The sequence below is a fragment of the Rhinoderma darwinii genome, chromosome 1, assembly GCF_050947455.1.
Source record: "Rhinoderma darwinii isolate aRhiDar2 chromosome 1, aRhiDar2.hap1, whole genome shotgun sequence".
NCBI classification, from domain to species: Eukaryota; Metazoa; Chordata; class Amphibia; order Anura; family Rhinodermatidae; genus Rhinoderma; species Rhinoderma darwinii.
Genome location: NC_134687.1, coordinates 494,468,685 through 494,495,399, shown reverse-complemented (window position 1 = coordinate 494,495,399; position 26,715 = coordinate 494,468,685). Strand labels below are relative to the sequence as shown.

General features: G+C 46.1%; 1 protein-coding gene and 1 long non-coding RNA gene across 2 annotated transcripts in view; one reads left to right on the top strand and one right to left on the bottom strand.

Annotated features, from left to right (window-relative positions):
- LOC142743968 (uncharacterized) overlaps nt 1-12,560 on the bottom strand; it is an 86,421-nt gene extending 73,861 nt beyond the window's left edge. The window contains exon 1 of the long non-coding RNA XR_012881658.1: nt 12,477-12,560. This is a non-coding gene — a long non-coding RNA (uncharacterized LOC142743968). The remainder of the gene's footprint in view (nt 1-12,476) is intronic.
- Nucleotides 12,561-12,708: 148 nt separating this feature from the next.
- Nucleotides 12,709-26,715, top strand: part of ZNRF3 (zinc and ring finger 3) — a 164,199-nt gene continuing 150,192 nt past the window's right edge. The window contains 1 exon segment of the mRNA XM_075835528.1: nt 12,709-13,373. Coding sequence (XP_075691643.1) covers nt 13,161-13,373 — 213 coding nt within the window. The 5' untranslated portion in view covers nt 12,709-13,160.

Here is a 26,715-nt window from a genome sequence, read left to right as displayed (position 1 = left end):
ATGTGCTGACATCTCTGGGGAGGGAGAAGTCAGCAGGAAAAGGAAGATACGCAGGCGGCAGTTAAGTGGAGGTTGCGGTCCGTGACCGCGGCCATAACACATTGTATACCAGACAATTTCAGTAGGATTGGATAACAGTCTTCATGTCAATGGGAATTGAGTTTAATGGAATTCGTATAATGATCCGGTCTTCACTGATAATTTTGAAAGGCAGAACCAAGTTTTTGAGAAAAAAGTGCAAGGCTGGAATATTTCTGAGGATTTATTTTATGGAAAAAATGCTCCGACTCCCACGGATGAAGCTTCAACTTCTAAGACAAGCATGGGTAGGGGCTTCCAAGAATTGCAGCAAATACAAATCTTAAGCTTTAGTACCTTCTCACGTCCATACCTTCAAATTAACCTCTTAAAGATTTATGGAAGATATTAAACAGCCAGGAAGGAAAAATAATGGATGAACTGGCAATAATTTTGTGAACCACAAAATACAACCGAATGCCTTTTAACCCCCAAGAGCATTGGCCAAGACAGAACTGGCCAGAGTTCCTGGGGATCCATTTCTAGTCCATCCACAGGCATTGTACCCCAGATATGGCAGCTGTGACAACTCAAACAGGCTGTTTTCACTAAGGCACTAAAGCACAGTCGTAACATAGGTATGGTGTGAATAGAGATCCGATGAGAAAATGAGGCTGTCATTCAAGTATGACTACACAGGTCATTAAAATGTTAGTAAACTCCTAGAGGACAGCAGGAGCATTGCACAAACCGAATGGCATGACCAAATAGTATCTAATAGTGTCTTCCACTCATCAACCTGGCATGTGTGGATCAGTTTTTTGGGCTCCCCTCAGACCCAGACTTTTGGATGATGTAGAATGAATTCTCCTCATTGTCACGTTGGGTTTGTGGACCCACTGGGCCGTACCACCTTGATGGTATGGCAGCTGGCCAACAGGGCGCAGGTCACAGTCTATAGTTCGTATAGGGTAACTGTGGCAGCTCGGACAGCAGCAAGACAGGCTCGCCTGGGACTAGGCAGCAGGCAGACGTCAGGCATGGAGTAGCAGTACAGGCATGGAATACATCACAGCACGACTACAGAACAGCACGGCACTTGACCAGGATAGAACGGGATACATGTACGGGAACATTGGCAACTGGAAAACACTAGGAGACCATTTGCATAGACAAACTAGGATACGACAAACAACGCTCAGGCATGGGAGGAAGGGGCTGGGACCTTCTTATAGCCCAGGGTGCTCTGGGAGCAATCAGCTCAATCTCCCACCTGCGTGCGCGTTGGCTTTACAAGTCTGGACTGAGCTCACCCTGGTGGTCACTGTGGAACAGAACGGCCGCATGTGCAGACATCTCTGAAGAAAAGGGCGTCGACTTGACGGAAGGAGCTCGTGGTCAGCGACCACGGACGTTACAGTATCCCCCCTCTTACACCCCCTCCTCTTGTGACCAGAACGAGAGAAAAACCTCTTAATGAGGGTAGGAGCATTGAGATTCTCTTCTGGCTCCCAGGACCTCTCTTCTGGACCAAACCCCTTCCAATCTACTAAATAATAGGTTCTTCCTCTTACTTTTTTAATGTCCAGGATCTCCTTAACCTCGAAGGTGTCAGAAGGACCGCTGGAGGCAACCACAGGGCAAAGAGTCTTGGTAAAGCGGTTCAGAACCACCGGTTTCAGGAGGGAGACATGGAAGGAGTTGGGGATCTTGAGGGTAGGAGGCAGCTGAAGCTTGTAGGTGCCAGGGTTGATCTGCTATAGGATCTCGACGGGTCCGAGGAAGCTGGGAGCAAATTTGTATGATGGCACCCTCAGTCGAATATTTCTGGAGGACAGCCAGACCTTCGTGCCAGGAAGAAACTGAGTAGGTTCTCTTATCCTTGTGTCAGCCTTCCACTTCATGCGGTCGACCGCCAGCAGGATAGAGGATCGAGTCTGCTGCCAAATCGGCAGAAAGTCTGCAAAAGCAGCGTCAGCAGCTGGCACCACAGACGTATCAAGCACCGGGACAGGAATACGTGGGTGTTGGCTATAGACAATAAAGAATGGTGTATTCCTTGTGGACTCGCTGGTGTGATTATTGTATGAGAATTCAGCCCACGGAAACAACTGCACCCAGTCATCATGCTGCTTGGAGATGAAGTGGCGTACGTAGTTCTCCAAGATCTGATTGATCCTCTCGACCTGACCATTAGACTGAGGATGGTAGGCCGAGGAAAAGTCCAACTTTACACCTAGGAGTCCACAGAGGGCTCTCCAGAACTTCGAGGTGAACTGAACCCCCCGATCAGGCACAATATACTGTGGCAAGCCGTGCAGGTGGAAGATGTGTTGGATGAAAAGCTTGGCCAGTTGAGGAGCAGAAGGAAGACCAATCAAAGGAACGAAGTGGGCCATCTTCGAAAATCGATCCAGCCCCACCCAGACAGTACTGCATCCAGCAGAGAGAGGCAGGTCAGTGATAAATTCCATAGCTATATGCTGCCAGGGAGCATCGGGCACGGGCAATGGCTGGAGCAGGCCTGGAGTGAGTGACCTTGTTAGCTACACACACTGACCAGGAAGAAACAAACTCCATAATGTCTTTGGGCAGCGTGGGCCACCAGAAATGACGGGCAATCAGATCTCGGGTCTTACGGGTCCCCGCGTGACATGCCAGTCTAGAGTAGTGTCCCCAGCGGAGGATTCTCCCTCTGTCAGCCAGACGCACAAAGTCCTCCCTGGAGGAATGTCCCCAACTTGCAGGGGGCTGACAGAGACAATGCAAGACGGATCAATAATGTTCTGTGGAATTTCCATGGTGTCTTCTGTCTCGAAAGACCTGGACAAGGTATCAGCACTCACATTCTTGTCGGCTGGGCGATAATGGAGCTCAAACTGGAACCTGGTAAAGAACAGCGACCACCTGGCCTGACGAGGGTTCAGCCGTTGGGCCGTCTGAAGATAGGTGAGATTCTTGTGGTCCGTAAAAATCAGGATGGGATGAGCAGCGCCCTTTAGTAGATGTCTCCACTCTTCCAGGGCCAATTTGATGGCCAGTAACTCCCGATCCCCAATCGAGTAGTTGCGTTCTGCGGAAGAAAAGCGCCTAGAGAAATATCCACATACCATTGACTTGCCCTTGAAACCTCTCTGGAACAGGAGTGCACCAGCACCGACAGAGGATGCGTCCACCTCCAACAAGAACTGTAGAGAAACATCTGGATGATGGAGGACAGAGGCTGACGTGAAGGCACTCTTCAGGCTAGTGAATGCAGACTCTGCCTCAGGAGTCCACACCTTGGCATTCATGCCCTTCTTAGTGAGGTTAGAGATAGGAGATGTCAATGAGGAGAAGTTTGGAATGAACTGTCTGTAAAAATTGGCGAACCCAGAAAGCGCTGTATGGCCCTCAAGCCTTGGGGATGTGGCCATTCCAGGACGGACGTTACCTTTTCAGGATCCATCTCGAGACCTCGATTCGAGATGATGTAGCCCAGGAAGGGTAGAGCATCTTTTTCAAACATGCACTTCTCCAACTTGGCGTACAGACGATTCTCCTTTAACCGCAGCAAAACTTGACGGACATGTCTCAGATGCGTCATAGGATCTGGAGAAAAAATCAAGATGTCATCAAGATAGACCACAACACAAACATAGAGGAGGTCACAGAAAATGTCATTAACGAACTCCTGGAAGACCGCGGTAGCATTTCACAGGCCGAAGGGCATTACTAGATATTCATAGAGTCCATCACGGTTGTTAAATGCAGTCTTCCATTCGTCAACCCGGCGAATCCGGATGAGGTTGTAAGCCCCACGCAGGTCTAGTTTGGAAAAAATCTTGGCACCATGTATACGATCAAACAGTTTTGAGATCAGTGGCAACGGATACTTATTTTTCATCGTGATCTGGTTGAGACCCCGGTAGTCAATACAAGGACGCAGGGAGCCATCCTTCTTCTTAACAAAAAAGAAACCCGGCTCCTGCCGAGGAGGAAGACTTCCGTATGAAGCCCCTCTCCAAGTTCTCTTTAACATAGGCGGACATGGACAGAGTCTCTGGCAAGGAGAGAGGAGCAGTGTCTCCGCCTCCCTTTTGCTGAAGACGTCCGAAAATGCAGCATAATGACCAGGCAAATCTGCCAATGACTGAGGCAGAGGAGGCTGAGCCGAACGAATCTGCACCAGGCAACGGCCGTGACACTCGAGGCCCCACTGGAGAACCTCCCCAGAGTTCCAGTCCAGGACTGGGGCATATAGTCGGAGCCAGGGCAGGCCCAGCAGCACAGTGTTAACGGCCTTGGATAAGACATAGAACGATAGAAGCTCTGAGTGGAGAGCCCCTACTTGGAGCCTCAGCGGCTTGGTCACAGCTAAAACTGGGTCTGGCAGAGGTAGTGCATTTACTGATACAACCATCAACGGTCTCTCCTGAGGGGTAGTGGGTAATTGAAGAAGGTCCACCAGGTCTCTACAAATGAAATTAGCAGCGGATCCAGAGTCCAGATACGCAGAGACCTGATGCATTCTCTCGCCGGACACTATGGTCACGGGTATGGACAATTTAGACGGGAGTCCCTCTTTGCCCAAGGTTGTCTCTCCTAGCAACCCTAGGCATTGGGGCTTTTGGGGACACAGACACACAAGATGGCATCCGAGGCCGCAATATAGACAGTCCCAAAGTGCGTCTGCATTGTCTCTCCTGGGTAAATAGCTTGGTCCATCCTCACAGACTTTTTAGGAGGATGGCATCTGAGGACAGCAGGGGTTGCTGCAAGGTAGGGACCGGACCAGGAAGCCCTCCTTCACCGATGAGCCTCTTGGAGCCGTTGTCGGAGCCTTCTATCAATCTGGGAGGCCAGAAGGATGAGGTCATCCAGTGTAGACGGCAGATCTCGAGCGGCAAGTTCGTCCTTAATTTTAGAAGACAGTCTATGCCAGAATGTAGCCACCAGGGCCTCATTGTTCCACAACAGTTCTCCCGCCAGGGTGTGGAAATGGATGGTGCACTCGTCCACGGAGATATCTCCTTGGCGTAGGTTTAGCAAGGAAGTCGCTGCAGAGGAGACTCATCCAGGCTCCTCAAACACCGTGCGGAATGTCCGCAGGAACCCCTGGAAGTCACGGGTCTCTGGTCCTGGTCTCTCCCAGATAGGGTTCGCCCATGCAAGGGCCTTGCCAGTGAGGAGAGAGATGATGAAAGCAACCCTTGCGCAATCAGACGAAAATGCCCTTGAATACAGGCTGAAGTGGATCTGGCACTGGTTCAAAAATCCACGACAGGTTCCTGCGTCTCCATCATAGCGGTCAAGAAGTGGCAAAGAAAAACGGGGATCAACACTGCCGGGAGTTGTAGTCTGAGGATCAGTACTGCCAGGAGGTGTAGTAGGAGGAACGGCAGCTTGTGCCTCTTGCTAACATGCGAGAATGTTCAAAGCCTGGAGGAGTTGGCCCTGTCGAGACCAGAGGTCTAGCTTATCCGTCCGCATCTCTTGTGACGCCATCTTGGTCTTGGATCGACCAGCGGGGTCCATGGCCTGAGCGTACTGTCACGTTGGGTTCGTGGACCCACTGGGCCGTACAGCCTTGACGGTATGGCAGCTGGCCAACAGGGCGCAGGTCACAGCCTATAGTTCTTATAGGGTACCTGTGGCAGCTCGGAAAGCAGCAAGACAGGCTCGGCTGGGACTAGGCAGCAGGCAGACATTAGTCGTGGAGTAGCAGGACAGGCGTGGAATACAGCACAGCACGACTACAGCACAGCACGGCACTTGACCAGGATAGCACCGGATACAGGTACGGGGAACACTGGGAACTGGAAAACACTAGGAGACCATTTGCATAGACAAACTAGGATACAACAAACAACGCTCAGGCATGGGAGGAAGGGGCTGGGCCCTTCTTATAGCCCAGGGTGCTCTGGGAGCAATCAGCTCAATCTCCCACCTGCGTGCGCTTTGGCTTCTCAAGTCTGGACTGAGCTCGCGAGCACAACCTGGTGGTCACTGTGGAACAAGATAGCTGTATGTGCAGACATCTCTGAAGAGAAGGACATCGACTGGATGGAAGGTCTTCGTGGTCAGCGACCACGGATGTTACACTCATTAAGTACACACTAGATGGAAGAAGGCAGCACTTCACTATCCACAGCAAATACATAGTACAGCTTAGCTTAGGTCTGTAGAGGAATGCACTATGTTTAGACAACTGTACAGAAAATTCTGGTCCTTTGGAAGGCTCCTCTAGTAGGCCAAGGAAAAGTTTTCTGGCTTACTGTAACAGTTGCGCAAATAATTTTCTTTATGAGCACAATACAGACAAAGGTCATACTGGTGCGGATAGAATCTCCCAAAAGCTACTCTACTTGCATAGGCTCTTCAGAAGGTGCAGATGATGCAGTGCAGGAGTCTGGTAAATTTAGCAGGAGTACGTTCTGATCCTCAGAGCCTTTTTTGGAAGCGAACATCAATCATGGTGGCCACAATGAGATCAAGGGGTCTAAGGTATACAGTAAATCTGGACCCACATGTTTCTCCTTTATTCACCCAGATAGGCCTTCCAATAAGGTTTCTATGATGGCTTCATTATTTTAGGTCAATTTGTATGCTAGAGTCTGAAATTGTAACGCATACTGCTGACAGATAAAGTCCCTTGTTTTAAGAGCAAGAGTGCTGATGCTTAAGATGACACCCGGCCAAGCTTTTAAAGCACCTACCGAAAAGCCATCAAGAAGGCTGACTGGACATCAACGCTACATTTCACCTTTGCTGTGTCTGTGGTGAACTGCTGTGCCAGAACCTCATACTGGATGGTGCAGAGGTCAGGAATCCACATTTCTCAGGATCACCACTGTTTCTTGGAAGTAGACAGATGCAGAGAAGATCCAGTTGTGACAATTGAAACAGGTATGGGAAGAAAAATGGGTTGCGGAGGAGGATGTCACTGGGGCACGCAGAGATCTAATGATTATCTTTATTTATATAGTGCCAACATATTCTGAGACATATTACCCAATTAACAATTGGGAAAGTAACAAACAAGAGAGACAGAGGGAGAGAATTCCCTGCCCATAAGAGCTTACAATATAAATGTAAAGGCATTAGTGACACAATAGTTACAAAGAGGCAATTTTGTCCAGGAGAACAACCCCTTGTGTTTGCAAGAGAACTAGAAATAAAGCTACACAAATCAGTCACCCAGTCAGTATCTAAGCCAACACAGACATAAAGTGCAAAGGGATACAACAAGGGTAGCAAGTTGAGGACATGATGTGGTGGAGATATTTGTAACCAGGTCAGATTGTATATAGGCCATGGAATATGGTTATGTGACATAATCCCCCTTGACGGAGTGAGTTTTGAAGGCAGCTTAAAACTATGAACGTTAGGAGCAAGTCTAATGGTCTGCGGAAGTGAGTTCCAAAGAATGGGTGCAGCACAGGAGAAGTCCTTCAGATGGGAGTGAAAGGATGTAATGTGGGATGATGAGATCATTGGCTGAACGAAAAGCACAAGTGGGTTTGTAGATGGAGATTAGAGCGGAGGGGTATGATGAAGAGCTTTGCGCACTAGTAGGAATGCTATGAATTTAATTCTACAAGTAACAGATAGCCAGTCTTATGAGCGACAGAGAGCGGAGACACTAAGATAACCGCTAGACAGAGAGATCAACCTGGCTACTGCGTTCATGATGGATTGACATCTGCTTAGTGGAATGCCAGCCATTAGTGAGTTCTAGTAGTCTAGGCAGGAAATGATTAGGGCCTGGACTAGTGCTTTGCAGTGTCTGTTGATGGTTTCCCTGCTGCGTGACCTTGTGCACCAGTTTTAAGAGATCAGGAGATGCAGTATCACCAAGCAGTGGAACGTCAGCGGGGTTGGTGGCTTCAGAACTCCAAGTTTTCCATAGGCGGAGTTCACACATGGCTTGTTGTCACTGATTTTCGATGTGGAATTCTGCACTGAAAATCCACAACCGACAACAGTACAATGTATAAATGTATTCATTTTCCATTTATGCTTTTTTTTTTTAGTTAAACAGTTAGTATATAAATGATTACACATTGTTCTAATTTTTTCACAAGTCAGGAAATATTATAAATTAGATTCTAATTTATAACATTTCCATATGCTGGTCACTAGAGGGAGCAATTCCCAAAATTGCAGCATTGGCATGTGGTAAAGCAACCTCATTGCTTTATGCTGCAAAATTGGAGAATACACACTCGCTCTAGTGTCCTCACACAAGCCCCCCTCCTTTATCCTGGCTAGTGCCAGGAGAAAGGAGGGGGTTGAATGTTCAAACCTCCTACACTGTGTGCCGCCATTTTTTGAGCGAATGCACAGTGTAGGAGGATTAGATACAGTGGTAATCACACAGTATAACACGAACATACACACACATCACATACACAAACATAACTTACCTGCCGCCGCTGCCTCTGCTCCCTGTCCTTGCTTCTGAACATATCGACGGAAGCCGCGACCGGAAGTAGTCATCTTACTGTCCGGCCGCGGCTTCCGGTCCACATGAAAATGGCGCCGGATGTCGCTCTACCAAAGACCTTCCTTTTGGTCTGTGTGGGAGTGGCGCATGCGTACGCTATAGTGAATGGAACGGCTCCTGTTCGCATTCTCTATGGGGATGTATGTGCCGTATTCCATCTCTGTATGTGTCGTTAATCGACACATACAGAGATGAAAAAAAAAAGGGCAGCCCTCATAGAGAAGTAAAAGACAGAAAAAAGAACAACACAAATAAATAAAATGTATTTTAATGACATAAAAGCAATAACAAAAAAAAATATTTTGTGACACCTTCCCTTTAAGGCTATGTTTACACTACAGGGTTTCCCGGCCAGGTGACGGCCGTTCATAAAACGGCTGTCACCCGGCTGCAGTAGGAACAATATACCCCTAATGGGGCTATTCACACGGCCGTCAAAAAATGGGACATGCCCTATTTTCGGCCGTTCATCCAGCCCCCATAGAAGTATATGGGGCCGGGTAATACACGGCCATCATTAGAATGTGTCCCGAGTGACGGCCGTGTCTGCCGTCGCTCTCCTCACTGCGCAGAGTGCATGTGAGGAGGAGTTTATGCCATTTGAACGAATGGCTGTATGCTGGAGGTAAGTTTCTACAATGTGGGGGTGCTGTATACAGGGGTACTGTGTGGCAGGGCCCGGGTGTACAGCAGGTGAAAGGGAACACTGCGCTGGCTCCCTTCCCCTGCTTGTTTTAAAACTGCCCTGGCCTGGCGACACCTCCCATGGCCGATGGCGCCACTAGCAGCTGCTGCTACTACTGTAGCGACGCCACTTTAGCAGAGCAGGGAGGTATCTCCCTGCTCTGCTATGTGCTAGTCCCACTTTAGCTCCCTGAAGGAGCGGAATCCCCACGTGACCGGGGATTCCACACCAGGAGAAGCCAGTAACATTCAGTGTCCATAAATGGACACAGACGACAGAGGCTTTTCCTGAAGTGGAATCACTGGCCACATGGGGATTCCACTTCAGGAGTTGCCAGTGATGTCACTGTCCAGATATGCCCGGCCTGGAATCGGAAGCAAAACGGATGCAAACCGGCCGGGAAAAACAGCCGATTTTATCGGCCGACACTCAGACCCAGTGGCGGATTATCATATGGGCGATTCGGGCGGCCGCCCGGGGCCCGAGGCTCCCAGGGGGCCCATGGCAGCCCGAACCGCACATTATCGTACAAAACTATTCAGCGCGCTAGCGCTGCTAATTTCCGAAGATGAGGAGGGGAGGAGCAGGGAATTGGCCGGGAAAGGGGTAGGACACGCCTCCCTGACAAGTGCGGGCGCCGCCATGAGTAACAGAACAGCGACGGACGGCTGTTCTGTTGCTCTAAAGCTGCAAGAGAAGACCCGGGCGGGCGTTCACCGGCGCTGAGGTTAGTCGGCTTATCCTCCTGCCCAACTGGTTCCCGACCGCTGGCTGTATTTTTACGGCCAGCGGTCAGGGACGGGTCCTTAAAACCCGAGCCATAGACTTTCTACGGCTCGGGTTTTAACTTGCTGCCCGCGCGATTCGGCAGCTGAATGTCGGGTCTCCGGCTGTCAGTGACTGCCGGGGACCCTGAGGAGAAGACAGAAGCAGCTTTCGCTGCTTCTGTCTTCTCCGATGTCTTCTTACACAGCGTTCAATGAACGCTGTGTATAGGAATAGAGACAGCAGCAGCGGCGCTGTCTCTATTCCTCCCGGTGATCATGTGACTGGTCACATGATCGCCGGGTGCCGTTACTAACATACTGCTGCTGGGTCTTACTAGACCCAGCACAGCCCTATTAGTGACAATCGTCACTATGAGAGGGCTGATTTCCCCTGTAACTGGGGCTGCTGTGCAGCTCCAGTTACAGGGGAAAAGATGGTGTAAAAGAAAGAAAAAAAATATATAAAGTTCCCCAAAGGTCTTTTTTGACCTTTGAGGAACAGACCATAGTAATAAAAAATAATAAAGTAAAGTGCAAAAAAAAATTAAATAATAAATACACATAAAATACCCACCCCAAAAAAAAACGTTCCCCCTCCCGCCAAACATTGTTGTAACGCTAGCGCTGACCCAATTACCCTAATATAGACATGTAATATATTAAAATTTACGGTAAACAATGACGATTACAAATAAAAGGTCTATTTTAGGGTAAAACTATGTTATTACCAAAAAAAATAGCTGAAACGTAAAAAAGCTTATTTTTTTTACTATTATTTTCAAACTTTATGAATAAAAATTCTAAAATAGCAAAAAAGGTGTGCATAAAAACGATAAAAAAGGAAACCTGCATTGTCTACGGAAAAAAACGTTGCAAAAATCACGTCTTTTTTTTTTTCTTTTTATAAAAATGTGTGTTTGGTGCAACTTTGTAATTCCGTTTTATTAAAAAATATTTTCACTTTTTGAGATACAGCTGCTTTGTATCCTGTATCCGTCAGGTCAGCAGGACTGACGGGATCAGTGAAACGGGCCTTGCGCTAAATTATAATCTTAGATGTGATAGATTTGAGGTGGATCCTGCGTGTCACTGATCCTGTCAGTCCTGCTGACCTGACGGATACAGGATACAAAGCAGCTGTATCTCAAAAAGTGAAAATATTTTTTAATAAAATCAATCAATCACACACATACTAATATATATATATATAAAATTATGATAAAGTTTTTAAATGTGTACATAACCTTGTGCCACTATATACAAGGGGGAGCGCTGTGTGCCACTATATACAAGGGGGATATATACAAGGGGAGTGCTGTGTGGCACTATATACAAGGGGGATATATACAAGGGGAGTGCTGTGTGGCACTATATACAAGGGGGAGCGCTGTGTGGCACTATATACAAGGGGGAGCGCTGTGTGGCACTATATACAAGGGGGAGCGCTGTGTGGCACTATATACAAGGGGGAGCGCTGTGTGGCACTATATACAAGGGGGAGCGCTGTGTGGCACTATATACAAGGGGGGGCTGTGTAGTGCTATCCACAGTGGTATGTGTGTGGCGCTCTTTATAGGGGGGGCTTTTTGGTGCTATTTACAAGAGGGGGAGGGCTGTGTGGCGCTCTCTACAGGGGGCTGTATGGCACTATCTATATGGGGCTGTGTGTAACACTCTCTACGGGGGGATGTGTGATATATAGAGGGGGCTGTGTATGGCGATACCTATGGGGGTGTGTAATATCTACAGGGGCTGTGTGTGGCACTATGTACAGGGGGCTGTGTGTATGTGGTGTTTTACAGTGTGTGGTATTATTATATTCAGGCACGCAGTGTTTGGTGCTATTATATTTAGGGGCACAGTATGTGGCACCATGATAACTTTATTTTCGTTTATAGGTGTGGAAATGTTGGAAAAGTGAGGAGACGTCTGAGTGGCAAATTCTGCAGAAATGAGTCATGGCCGGGAGAAGTCGTCATGAGTGCTGGACCGGATGGAGAAGAAAAGAGGAAAAAAACTACTAGAATCTGAGACGTCGTCACCTGTGAGTCACTAGATTTATAGAGAATCTGTCACCTCTCCTGACATGTTTATTATAGGAATCCTTGTATTTCACAAAAAGTCTGCAGTCCAGGACTGATAGACAATTCCCCTTGTCAGGAGGTTGTGTCCCTGCACAGTGTGATACTGTCAGTATGTAGGGACACCGCGCTGTGACAAGGGAAATCGTAACACTGTTAATGCTTGCCCAAAAAGGTAGTGTTAAAAATAGTTACGGCAGGGCGGCGGTGAGGAAGGGGGGCCCAAGTTTGGGTAACAGCCCAGGGCCCATGGTCTACTTAATCCGCCACTGCTCAGACCCGGTCGTGTGAATAAGGCTTTACCAAGAAAAGTACAAACAATGAGACTACACAACCCCCAGGTGTGATACACAGGAGTCCAAAAGAAAGCGATTAGAAAACAAAATCTCCTAAAGAAACATAAACAAACGTGTTTGAGAACCATTAGGAAAACTAACATGCTGCTTGTATAAACAGAGCTGAAAGGGCCGCCAGTGTCTTCACACACGTAATATAATCCACGACCTCCTCCTCCTCAGGTGCCCTCACTGCAGCCTCCCCAGACGATTCACCAGCCTTTGATCTGTGTCCTCCCGCCTTTTGAGCCCCGCCCACATCCCTGACTCTTCCGCCCACGCCCCGCCCACAATTACTGCCCGAGTTGCCGCTGCTCACATTCTATTAGGACACTTCTGGAAAAAGAAAACAAGAATCCCGTAAGAAGTAGTTCCTGATCTTCCTGTGTTGTTTTCAGTGTAGCCCCCTCCTCCCCCGGCACTGGGAGGGGACAGCGAGGGGTCAGGGAGATCTGGGAGGCGGGGACAACCCCCCTTTTGGGAAAGAAAAAAAAAAAAGACAATCACGTGGATGAGATGAAAGGGATGCCGCCTGGCAGAGCAGGGAGAGGGAGCGGAGAGACAGAGGATCCTCAGCCATGTAATGGTGAAATGATCGGGACGCTCCCCATGTGATCCCCCCTCCTCCTGACTGATCCGTGAGATCCCGGGACCTGTGCGCTGCGGTCGGCTGCTCTTCTCTGCTGGGTTTATATATTCCCTCAACCAGAGGATCCTGCTCAATCCCCGGCCCCAGAAGAAGTCGGAAATTATGTTCTCGTCGGTGCTGATCCCCCATCCTGCGAGATGAAAGAGCCCAGGATCCGGGGGACCCTGCTCTGGCTGGGGGTCTTTCTGGCTCTGACTCCCGGGGGGTCCCTGGCTAAGGAGACTGCGTTTGTGGAAGTGGTTCTGTTCGAGTCCAGTCCCAATGGAGATTATAAAACCCACACTACTGAGTTACAGGGGAGGTTCTCCCGGGCAGGAGCCACTATCAGCGCAGAGGGGGAGATCGTGCAGGTAAGAGGTGGGGACCCCCAGTTAGGGGCACCCCCATATCCTGTGCAGCAATGTTCTGATTAATATATGGGTCATGTATTTTCCTGTGCCCGCTGCCCCCTCCTGACTGGAGACCAGAAAACTTTTCTTACTTGCAGGAGGGGAGTGATTGGGGAAGGGGCAGCTTGTGTAGTAGTCTGGTCACAAGATGGCCTCTATACTATGTGTGGACTTCATTCACAATAGGGACACTGCTATTGAGTAACACTGATAAGCAGAGCTGCCAGGTTCACACAGTCCTCCTATGTCCCGGCTGCAGGGCACTAAACCCATTGATACAATGCAACCTGTGGCTCTATAGTAGTCGTGAAACTACAAGTCCCAGTATGAACTGACAGCCTGTGGGTGCCAGGCATGCTGGGAGTTGTAGTCTTGCAGCAGCTGGACAGCCTGTCAGTGTATTGTGATCTCTCACCTCCTGTATCTGACACTTCAGTCTTCACACATCTATTTTTTCAGTGCTGATATTGGAGATGGAGTGTGAGATATTTTATAATTCTATCCGCTTTACGATTCACTTTATATGTAATAATTGTTCTACACTACGTGTATTTATAGTAATATATTGACTTTTCAGTTTGTGTATTTCCAGAGATGGAGCCAAGCACAAGGTTGTTGTTTTTTTTTGCATGTAATCTGTCAGATGTGCCGTCCATCTCGTGGCCTACATGGGAAATGTTTACTTTTCATACAGGATCCTCGGTAAAAGAAACGGCAATTTAATAGGCCCTGTCTAGACTGCCCCTATAGGAATCTGAACCATGAAAGGCATTGCTGTGTGGTGGGTTTTACTTTTTATATTGGGGTTCAGGGGTGATCCCATTCCCCCCCCCCCCGCACCCCTCGTCCTGTATGTCATGACAAGATTATGGACTGGGATAATATTTCACAAAAGCATTTGCTGAGAGATAGAAGTTGAATTGTTAGCAGTGCGGTTCTGCACTGAAGATGGGGCTTAACCCCTCGGGTACTGCAGGCGACATCTGTGTACGGTATGTTTGGAAGGTCAATAGCGTAACCGTATCCCGACTATAAACCACAGCGCACACATGCTTCTTTTATTTTTTTTTTTAGGCGCTGACTTTGGAAGATTTGGCTGGTACAGAATAAAAGGCCTGGATTTTTCTCTTATGTGCTTTGCTTTTTCATGCCACGTGCTGTGAGTCTTTAGCAGCGCTGCGTGTAAATTCTTTGATGTTTGCGGCTGTTCCCATGTAATTAGACTGCAAGCTCTGCAGGTCAGAGATTCTTTCACACTGGTTTATTTCCGCAATGGATGTCCATATTCATAGAAATATCCCTTTAACACCCTGGGGATTTATGATTTATGTTCCTTTCTATGCTTACTCTATAGATGTAGAGAAGTTGAGCTGTTCTCAATAACAACCAATCAGATCCCAGTTTGTTTTTGGGCCTTGACTGGAAATATGAGCTGGGATCCGGTTGCTATGGGCGACTGATCCACTTATATTTTTTTTCTGCACTCGTCTCCTACGTATGACCATCATCTATTTTGAAGGTTTTAACCCTCTAATATAAAACATGTATTGAGGGACAAAAATTAGATCATTTTGAGTATTCTCAAATTTTCATTAATATTCCATAGATTCTGGGCTGATTTTTAATTTTTTTTTCTCTAATATTACCAGGTGTATTAAAAACTCCATATCCTCTAACATGTTTTTTTTTTGTAAATTCCTCTTGTATGAATTATTATTCTGCGGTACCTGGGAAAGCTGGGTGGCAACCATGTGATTAGCCGCTTCCACAGTATTTGCAACCCAGATTTGTCAGACGCTTTAAAAGCAAATGTGCTTATTTCAGCAGACGACAGGTGGCTGGACCCCAGGTGAAACTTTAATGGGGGCCATATTGGATTTCATCCAGCTTTCCCCACAAACCAATTTCACTATGGAACAGCTGAGTGGCATTTTAAAATCACTTGACCGAAGAGAACCAATCCACATGTTTTATTTTATGGGACGCACTTCTAGCTTTCCTAAATGTTTGTGAGACATCGTTGCAACTCAGGCATGTGCATAAAGTTTAGGCCTTAAAAACCTCACGTCATGTTGTGTTATATGAAACGTCAAATAATAATTCATTCCGATTCTCTACTGAGCTGATGCATTTGCAGTATAAAACAATATATATAAAGTTATATAGATGATGTATGTGGGTAATACAGTCGCCGTACAGTGCCCCTGCAGCTGGCTGGGAGCGCCAATTGTAATGCCGCATCTGTGGAGGATGAGACGTCAATAGGTGGAGAGCATGATCTGATTACTTCCCAGGTTTGCTGCAAGTGCGAGGACGTATTGAGCGCACACAGTGAAGGGATCTGCTTTGTGTTGGAGATTCTTCCTGTAACTGATCCCTACATCCTTCCTAGCCTGTGAAATAAGACGCTCGCAGTATGTGCACTTGATAACGTGGAGCTTTTGGTGGACAGATTTGATCAGATTTATTTACTGTGACCTAGTTGTTGGCAGGTGTGAATTTATAATCGATGTGTATACAATATTCTGTTCTGCATATTGGCACCCTTAATATTGTGTGGCATGTTTTGTATAGTTATGGTCCATAACAATTCCTACAAAGATACCGTTCAGTTTTTGTGTAAAGCTGGATAGCAGCCCCTGTAAGTATTGGCCACTAGTTGCCACTCAGCCACTGTGTGCAATATCCGCTTAGAAACCTCTAAATAAAATATTTGGACCTCATGCAAGTATTATTATTTTTTTTTACTTTGGAGGAGAATGTTCTTTAAGGCCTGATTCACACGAGCGCTGCACATCTCGGATGTGCAAAACTGCAGTTTTTCACGTCCGAGGTGCATCCGTGCTCAGCGCTGCGGGACGCGATGTCACGCATCCCCCATAGATGAGTCTATGGAGGGATGCGTGAAAAGAACGAACATGTCCTATTTTCGCACGGACCCATCACATGATCCGTTGAAACAACGGCTGTGTGAATGGCCACATTGAATTACATAGGTCCGTGGGACGGCCGCTGTTTCGACGGACGTTTAACACGTTTGTGTGAATCAGGCCTAACAATGATTTTGTGTGGGACAGTTTAAGCCCTGTTTACATCTGCGTTGGAGGCTCCATTAGGACGCCCCCATCACAGATTACCGGAAACTATCGCACAGCATGCTGCGCTATTTGTTCTGGTAAAACCACAGACGTCCCGACGGAAAGCCGTAACCCATTAAAGTCAATGTCTTCCGTCGGCTGTTAGTGGTGTCCATGGTGCAGCGGAATTGTCGCTTCCAGACTTCCCTTGTTCTGCTCCTCTGATGGAACGGAAAGCCACGACGCAGGTGTGAACATAGCCTAAGGCCGGATTCACACCAGCGTGTGTGTTTTGCGCGCGCAAAAGGTCCATAACCGCTCCGTGTGTCATCACCATATGATGCGTGGCTGTGTGATTTTCGCGCAGTCGCCATCATTATGACACTCTGTATGTTTGTAAACAGAAAAGCACGTGACGCTTTTCTGTTTTCATTCATAGTTTTGACTACTGTTGCGCGAATCACGCGCGTACCACGGAAGTGCGTCCGTGTGCTGTGCGCTGGTTTCACGCACCCATTAACTTCAATGGGTGCGTGATGCGTGAAAAACTGGCAAATATAGGACATGTCGTGAGTTTTACGCAGTGCACATACGCTGTGTGAAAATCACTGACCGTCTGAACGGCCTCATTGACTAACATAGGTCCGTGCGAGGTGCGTGAAAATCATGCGCGTAGCCCGGACGTATTATACGTTCGTCTGAATAAGCCCTAAGATGTATTATTTCTAGCTTCAATGTGACTTGTGTGAAGTAAATGAAAGTTACAATTACCAGTCATTGTACTCTTGTACAGTGTTCTCACAGTGACGGGGGTTTACTTACGAATACAGTAAGGGAATTCTTTATGTGTATAGGTATGAATCCATGATGAAACTATCAGACTTTATTCAGGCGAGCGTGTCCGATTTGCGTCTGCAAAAAATGGTCAATTTTTCATTCGTATAACTGTCCGCTTTGCGTCCGTGTGATCTCCGTGTGTCATCCGTGTTTCCCCTTTCTGGTTTTATTTATTTTTCTTCTCTGCATTTTTTTTGCCAACTGATGTGTGAAAAACTGATGGCACAAGGATATCATCCGCGTGCTGTCCGTGCTTTTCATGCACCCGTAGACTTCAATGGGCGAGTCTGATTTAGAAAAAGCGGGCCAGATTAGGACATGCAGTGAGTTTCATGCAACAGACGCACGCTCTGTGAATAAAGACACGGATGTGGGAATAGCCTCCATTGAATTGCATTGGGCCGTCGTCTGTCCGTTATTTTAACGGACAGCACACGGACGGGAATCGCGCTCGTGTGAATAAAGCCTTCGTGCATGTATTGTCACTAATATCGTGCCACTGTTGCGGCTTTATCGTTGACTACTGATCTAGAGGGCGGCAGCTTCTGGTTCTTATGGAAAGGATTAGTACATATTCCATAGTTCTGTTCAAGGTATTTATACACACCACTAACCCAACTCTTGCCAAGCAGATTGTAAGACTATTAGGGCTTATTCAGACAAGCGTATTATACGTCTGTGTGCTGTCCTGACGGCATGCAGATCTATGCAATTCAATGCGGCTATTCACACGCCCGTGGTTTTTCACGCAGTGTGTCCATTTTGATAAACTCACTGCATGTCCGCTTTTGCGGACCACGTCGCCCATTGAAGTCAATGGGTGCGTGAAAAAAACACGGACAGCACACAACTGCGTGCTGTCTGTGTTTTTCACATACCTGTTGCTAAAGAGATGAGGGGGAGGGGGAAACACAGGAACATTGATACCAACACAGAACGGAAATGCATGAAATAGTCTTTTTTTTTTTTTTTTTTTTGCGGACACAAAACGGACATGTTCATCTGACTAAGGCCATACTGAGAGTACTAAACTTTCTCTAGCAGTTTAACGTTATTATTTGTATTGCCATTTAACGTTCTTCGTTTACATGTGAATGTTGAAGAGCAATAGTAAATTTTCATGCATGTGATTATATAAATTTGATGTAGTGGGCTCCTTCCATGTTGAGTCCAGTCCATGAAGATGAGCAACCATAATGTACTTCGTTTTTTTTTTCTCTCATGCTGAATTGCGTGACTTTCCACGTTGTGTACACTTTAAAAGCGCTTTTTTTTTTTTTCCTTTGGTGCTAATCACTGGAATAAAGGCAGCAGATTTCCAGAGTGCAGACACTGAATTGGGCAATATCTAGGTACGGTCCTGCCAGGACTTTCCTGCATTTCTTGTTGCGTGGATGTGGCCATTACTGCACAGTGTGAACATTGCTTGTCTCTCTTGACTATACACAATAGGATGTAAAAAGGACATCACAATGGGATGACACTGAAATTGACAGATACCCGAAGGGAGGCGCATGAAGACCCCAGGATTATAAACTAAATAGGCAACTGAGAGGTCAAGGCTGTAGCTCCATGAAGTAGCAAATTTGACTCACATTTGATGATCTCCAATTCCACAGTTTGTAGGAAAAAATGCTTCACACCCTTCCTACAAATGTGGGGTCTGGAGCAAATTTCAATAAGGAAAAGCACTTTTAACTTGAGCATTATGTTTAGTTGGGAGTAGTTATCCTGCTTTAATTCGATGAAGGAACGCATTGTATAAGGTTAGACTTTGAAGTGATGTTTTAGTCCGGGTTGACACGCAGCAGAAAGAAATGCATGTAACATGTAGGATTTGCTGCAGATTTCACAGTGAATTTCAACCCCCTACTCCGTAAAAATCCAAAGCAGAAATGGATGAGATTTGTTCTGTGTGCAAATAAACTCGGAATATCTAGAGCATTTCCGCTACGTGTGGACCCGACAATTACTGCTTTTGGAAGTGATCAAATAAAAACATTCTCAAACTAGGGGGTGGATTTCTAAATGGGTGTGTAGCTATGTACTGGCTGGGTACATAAGTAACTACCTATACTCCTCACATTTTCCATGTGGGCAGAAGTTTGTTTTTTTTTACTTAAAGTTGGGCATAGGTTATCTGCTCATGTACCTTTCTGGCAGGAATGGAGAGTTCTTGAAAGCTTCCTGCAAAGGAGACCATTCTGCAAATGGCCAAACACCAGTTCTGACGCGTTTCTCCATCATTACAGCTTTTGGCTTCCTTCTTGACACAAGGATTGACTGTACATGTGACTAGGCAGCAATGAAGCGCCTCATCCAACCACAAAAACGTATCATTTGGATGGAAATATCCACTAGATCTTCAGAAAAGTTTTTTCAAACCAATGATAATTTGTCGGTAGTGAGAAAAATTGTTCCTTCAGCAGGAACGGAAGAATTATATTCCTAATTTGCCATCTTAATTCTTAGTAAACCTGTAGACTAGATATTGGTTTAATCTTCTCTTGTGTGCAGACGATAATAGGTACATTATTTTCATGAGAAGGAAACCTCTTCTGCATGGATGTGTAACATGCATTTATTGCTAACATATCAGTTACTTTATTTACTCGAGGGCACGATCACAATCTCTTCTTAGCCGATCATATTCTTATGAGGTTCTTGGAGGAATTATTTTTACCATATGCCACCAGGAAGTACATGTTTTTTTTTTGTGTGCATATGTTTTTTTGCTTATCACCATTCTATGAAGAGAGAAGAACCACCTAAAGCTATTCATAATAAAAGAATCTGAGAAATGCTATCTGTCCCTGAGGTTGACAATTTTCTAGAAGGCAGAAGCAATTGTTATTGTGTGTTGTTTTTTTTTTAAAGGGATTATAAAGTCGTCTTCTGAACTGATAATTTAGTGTATATTTTGGTGTTTGGTTGAGTTTTGACTATCTAAAGTTTTGAGTTGTTTTCAGTTGTTGTTGACAGCCACAAAAAAAAATCCGATCGGATCCTAGACTGGACTGCGTTTTGATGGACTGAGTCCGCTTTGCGGGTGTCTTCTTGAACAACCTTACTTCTATACCATTTTGGATCTGTCTATTTCAATAAAGCAACTGTGGCTGATAAGCGTGAGTAAGTCCAGTGCTTATTTGAAGCTTGACATCAGTGTGATGCAAACAATGTAATAAGTGGTTTCTGGGAAGAGTAATGTACATCTAGTTTTAAGTTAAGCATCCATTTGGCGCATTTAGTCTCCATGATCTGGCACACAGAGTGACCGCTCTGCATTCTTTACGCTCACCACCACCTCAGACACCTTTTACCATGTGTGTTTCCTATGCTTGGTGCCAACTGTTTACTCTCTTAACTCTAATCTCGACTGAGCTCTTATTAATACAAAATTAGCAACTTAAACAAGCCATTTAAAACTGTTTTATCCTTCCGAGCCGAGAGATAATGTCAAGAGTCGGCAAAATAAAGCAGTATTTTATTTTCCATGGGGCTTTCGTAACACTTCTCTAAAGTCCTTCAGCTATTTTTTTTTTTTTAGTTGACAACTATAATGTACAGAAAATTGACTGAGATTAGAATTTAATATATTTGCAGAACTAGTTTGTTTTCTCTCAAGATTTCAACCACAATTGAAAAATATAGATGGTTAGAAGAATGCTGTAAGCACTTTATAATATGGTGGATAAGAAATAACAAACAAATCACTTTACAGATTATCATAGGTTCACCGATGACGTCATTTTTCATTGCCATAATGTGGCTTTGTAAGCACATAACTAAGTACTTTGATGTATACCTTTCTTGGTGAACGGTATTTTGCCTTAAGTTGCATTTATTGTTGATGTTACACTCTCACCATAAAATGGATGTATAGCGGTAACCAGCTTGGAAAGGAGTACGCTAAACTGATGGAGCTCTCCAAGCAAAAGTGCACTAAAGGGACAGGTCCTTTTCTCAGAGTATGTTATCACATATCTTATTTTCTATTACATTCACATTATAAATATATGTTTATATGCGACACTGATCAACTATAACATTAAAATCACCTGCCTAATAGCCTGCAGGTCCCTCTCCTGCTCCCAAAACAACTTTAAGGGTATGTGCACAGGCAAACTCCCCAAAAAAAAAAAGTCTGAAAATTCAGAGCTGTTTTTAAGGGACAACCGCTCCTGATTTTCAGACGTTTTTTTAAGCCACTCGCGTTTTTTTTAGCTGTTTTTCTATAGTCCATGAAAAACTGCTCAAGAAGTGACATGCACTTCTTTTTCGCGGGCATTTTTTTTACACGGCCATTGAAAAACTGCCGCGTAAAAAAACGCCTGCAAAAAAGAAGTGCATGTCACTTCTTGAGTTGTTTTTGGAGTAAAAAGACGCCCCATTGGAACAGAAAGTTTTTTTTCCGTTGAAATCAATGGCCAGATGTTTGGAGGCGTTCTGCTTCCAATTTTACGGGCCGAAAATAAGCCGTGTGAACACATCCTAACTCGTCAAGACGTGGACTCTGCAACACCTCTAAAGGTGTCCTGTAGTATCTGGCGCCAAGATCCTTTAAAGGTGTTGGCCTATGATAAACGTTTATCTCTTATCCACAGGAAAGGAGATAAATATGTGATCGCAGGGACCCTGACCAAGGGCCCGGTGTCCTATTGGAATGGAGTGTGCGCACTATCGCTTTATTCAATGTCTATTGGGAGTGATAGCCAAGCGCTGTACTCTGCTATCTCCATCAGTCCATAGACATGGAATGGAGAGGTAGCGTGCACGTGTGACCTTTTTTCTTCATTCAAATGGGAAACACCGGTCCAAGTCCACACCTTGAACTCGGTCTTGTTCCTCAAGTCATTACTGAGGGGTTGTACTTGGTCTGTAATAGTGTTTAGGCAGTTGATACATATCAAAGTAACATCCATGTGAATGCCAGGACCCAAGGCTTCCCTCGAAGAACATTGTCCAGAGCATCACGCTGCCGTCGTCCGCTTGCCTTGTTTTCATAGTACATTGTGATGCCATCTCTTCCCCAGATAAGCGATGCACCTGGCCATCCTCATGATGTAAAAGAAAATGTGATACATCGGACCAGGCCACCTTCTCTCATTACTCCATGGTCTAGTTCTAATCTTCACGTGTCCATTGTAGGCGCTTTCAGCAGTAGACCGGGCTCCGCATGGGCGCTCTGATCGGCCCAAAACGCAGCAATGTGCTGTATGATCTGACACACTACCCTCTTCAGCAGTTTGTGCTACAGGAGTTCTTCTGTGGGTCCGGACCATACGGGCTAGCCTTCACTCCCCACGTGCATCATTGAGCGTTGCATGTCCATGACCTTCTCATTTGTCACTTTTGGTAGGTTATAACCACTGCAGACCTAGTACACTCCACAAGATCTGCTGTTTTTGGAGATTCTATGACCCAGTTGTCTAGCCATCACAATTTGGTCCCATTCAAAGTCACTCAGATCCTTCCTTACGCCTGCCCATGTTCCTTCTTCCAACTCATCAAGTTCAAGAACTGACTGTCAACTTGTTGCCCAATATGTCCCACCACTTGACAGGGGCCATTGTAACAGATGATCAATTATATCCACATCCACTGTCAGTGGTTTAATGATATGGCTGAACTATCTATCTAATCGATCTATCCTTTTAATTTTCTATTGCTCTTCTCATCGCTTCATTGTTATCAATTTGTTAGTGGCATGTCACAATGAAACTTGCAGTTGTTTTATCTAAAAATATTTTTTATGCATAGTAGCCATGAACACATTTTTATGAAATTCTACATCTTTCTAGTAGAAGTACATGCAATAGAAACCTTAATGCTTCCAGGCTAGTACATTTATTATTAAAGTAGAAGTGGTGTGCACATAAGTCTCATTGCTTTTTCGTGCAGCATTAACTTTTTGGATATACTATTTTATTTATGAAACCCCTTGGCTGAACTCTCATGCTGAGATTACAGTATGGTTGACTTGTACGGTGGGATGAAAGCACCCGTACCTTTGCATAGTATTGTATCTACTAACATTAGACTGAGGCATTCCGGGCTACATTCATGACGTTGTCAAGTACAAACCCATTCTTTTTGTTTGTTTTAAAGGTTCTTCTGGCTTCTAAATAATCTTTGGTATATTTTTAAAGCCTAGAATAAGGCCATGCTCCCATGGCTCGGATTTGCCATAAACTAATTCCCTTTGTATTTTTCCCCCCTGAAATACTGTGGCTGAAAATGAATTCTAATGTAGATTAGCCCCTTTTTAATTTTAATAAAGGCTATTCAGCACGAAATCCGCGGCAATAATAAACTTCCTGTCTAATTTTTTTTTTTTTACATTTATTTATTTTTTAAATCCGCTGTGCGTTTATCATTCCACATGGATATTGTCCTGAGCATGTGAATAGGGTTTAGAATACCACTCTTACATATGTTGCAGACGGAATGCAAGCAGATTTTATGAGACTTTACGCATGTAGTCCATGCCCAGGGGCGTAACTAGGAAAGACTGGGCCCCATAGCAAACTTTTGACTGGGCCCCCCCCCTCCCCTGGGTGTCACACAACCCCCCCCCTTGTAGATAGTGCCTTTTTTACAGCCCCCCCACTGTAGAGAACACCATACAGCCCCCCCCTGTAGGTAACGCCATGCAGCCCCAACCCCCCAAAAAAATCTGACCTACAGTGTGTCCTACAAAAGACATGTATCCCCTCTCCACAGGATAGGGGATACATGTGTGATCACTGGCACTGATAGGGAGAACGGGGGACTGAAAGTCCCCTGAAGTTCTCCATGACTAACCTCTGACTTCCGGCGTCTGCGCAGCTCCATAAAATTAAAGGAGCGCTGGTCACGCATGCGCACAAGCACGACCGGCGCTCCATTCATTTCTACAGAGCTGCCGACACCGAATGTGGTGGAGAACTTCAGGGGACTTTCGGTCCCCCGTTCTCCCTATCAATGCCGGCGATCACACATGTATCCCCTATCCTGTGGAGAGGGGATACATGTCTTTTGTTTAATGGCAGAACGGGGAGATACCTAAAGGACCTGTGATGAGGTTTTCAGCATGTGACTGGGACAGGAGGGGCAGAGTTTATCAGTGGAGAGACCTGGTGGATGAAGGACCTGTGATCTCAAAATCACGTGACCACTGTATCATCATAAGGAGGAGGAGCTTAGAAGTGGGAATAATGAGCTCATGTCATGTGAAGAGGATCACATGACAGGAGGGTCGGATCTCTGAGGGAGCGGGGCTCCTGCGGTGTGTGAAGGTGATGATCACGTGACATCAGGGAGCGGGGATCTGTGAGGGGGCGGAGCTCCTATACGCTGTAAAGTAATAATCACGTGATATGAGGTACGGAGCTCTGTCAGGGGGCAAGGCCAGTGGCGTAACTACTGCCCGTAGCAGCCATAGCGGCTGCTAGCGGAGCCTCCGGCCATGGTGGGGGCCCGTGCCGGCGGGCGACACGGGCCCCGTAGCGGCTGCTACGGCGGTAGTTACGCCACTGTCCATGCCTAAATTTTGACCGAATCCTCACTGTGTGAACGTAGCCTTATTGTGAACTGGCTGTTTCTTTGTCAAATAGAAAGAAGAAAAGAAACCTTGAGAGAAGTCCCATATTCCTTTCTTATTCGAGCATATTTAGAATATAGTGAACGAAACGTATCCGTTTTTTCTAGTCTAAGAACCATGTCCGGCTTCGCTTTGGTCAATGGAGGCCTACGGGAACATTCCATGTTATCTGTGGACTGCATGGTACCAAGGAGTGGACTTTCCCATCATGTTTTGCACAGTTATTGTGGCTACCCTGCTACAAATAACTGATTGTTGTAGGGAGTTGTAGCCACAAAACACTAGTAGGATGGCCACCATCTAAAATCTGCTTCCCCAAACCTAGTAAGGTTAAATTACATAGCGAAGATAATATGCATTTATAGGTGTGAGAAATACTGACTGCAGGTAAGCTTTCCTCACAAGGACCAATTACTGTAATATTGAATTCCACTGGGTATCTGCTTTTTCCACACAAATGCAGATAACCAATGTGACGAAGCCTTAGAGAGCAGTATCATGGTAATTGAAGTTTAGGCATATATTGCAATCTGTTTAGCATCATCATCAATGACCTCTATCCTTGTAGGTCTAAAATTTGCTAACCGAACTCTTGTGAAAGACCAGGTCACTTTTATACCAAAGCAGCAGAAGCCCATTCAGATGAAAGGATTTCATCTCTACATCCTTAGGCCTGATTCACACGAGCTTTGAATACGTCCATGTGACGGCCGTTGAAACCATGACCTATGCAATTCAATGGGGCGGTTCACAGTTTATCATGTCAGTGTTTCCATACGCTCGTGTGAATCTAGCCTTATACAGAGGTGGGCTTCGGCTCAGGTTCCCTGTCACGGTCTCTGGGTATGTGGACCCACTAGGCCGTACCGCTGTAGTGAGGAAGCAGCTGGCCAAACAGAGCGCCCAATCAATGCAAAGTCCAGCACAAGAGTACCTGAATAGTCCAGACAGTGGCAGAGGCTTTAGCACGAATGAGGCTGTATGTGGCAGGTTGCAACAGATGTGGCGGGCGACAGCAGGTTGTGGCTGACGACAGCAGGTTGCACCAGACATGGAGGACGACAGCAGGTGCAGCAGGACACGACTCCAACACTAGACCGGCTCAGGAACAAAGCACGGCACGGGATACAGGTAGCAGGGCACGGGAACACTGGGAACAGGATAACACTGTGCAAAGACTAACATGGGAATGACTAACAACACTCAGGCAGGGAGTGACAGGACATGGCTCCTTAAATAGTCCAGATTGATGGGGGCTATTTAAAATATAATTAGTGTGCACACGCTGGCCCTTTAAGGCCGGGCACAAGCGTGTGCGCGCACCCTACGGGACAGTGCTCAGCGGAGGTGATTTCTGGCGTCTCCTAGGAACGAGATGCCGGACAGCACTCACAGATCCACGGCCGCCGAGGGGTGAGTAGGAACAGTGGTCCGCGGCCATGGACGCTACGTCCCCCCCCCCCCCCCGTCCCCCCATTCCCTGTGGTTGTCCTGAACTTTCATGCTGCCCCTGGCTTTCCACAGGTGCTGTAGTGTTGAAGCGCAAAAAAGGGGGAACAATCATATAGGATTTTGTCAAGTTTCACACACACACATGAAGCTGCAGAACCGGCCTGTAAACAGTCACCAAAATCCTCAATTAAATTTTGTTGCGGAAAAAGATGCCGATTTCATTCTTTGTATAGCAATGAATGAAATCTGTGGTGACAATCTGTACTTTTTCTGCAACATATAGGGCATCTATGAATAGAAGCTGCTGTGGATTTTTCACACTGAGTGAATGAGGTTTGCTAAAACACCATTTACT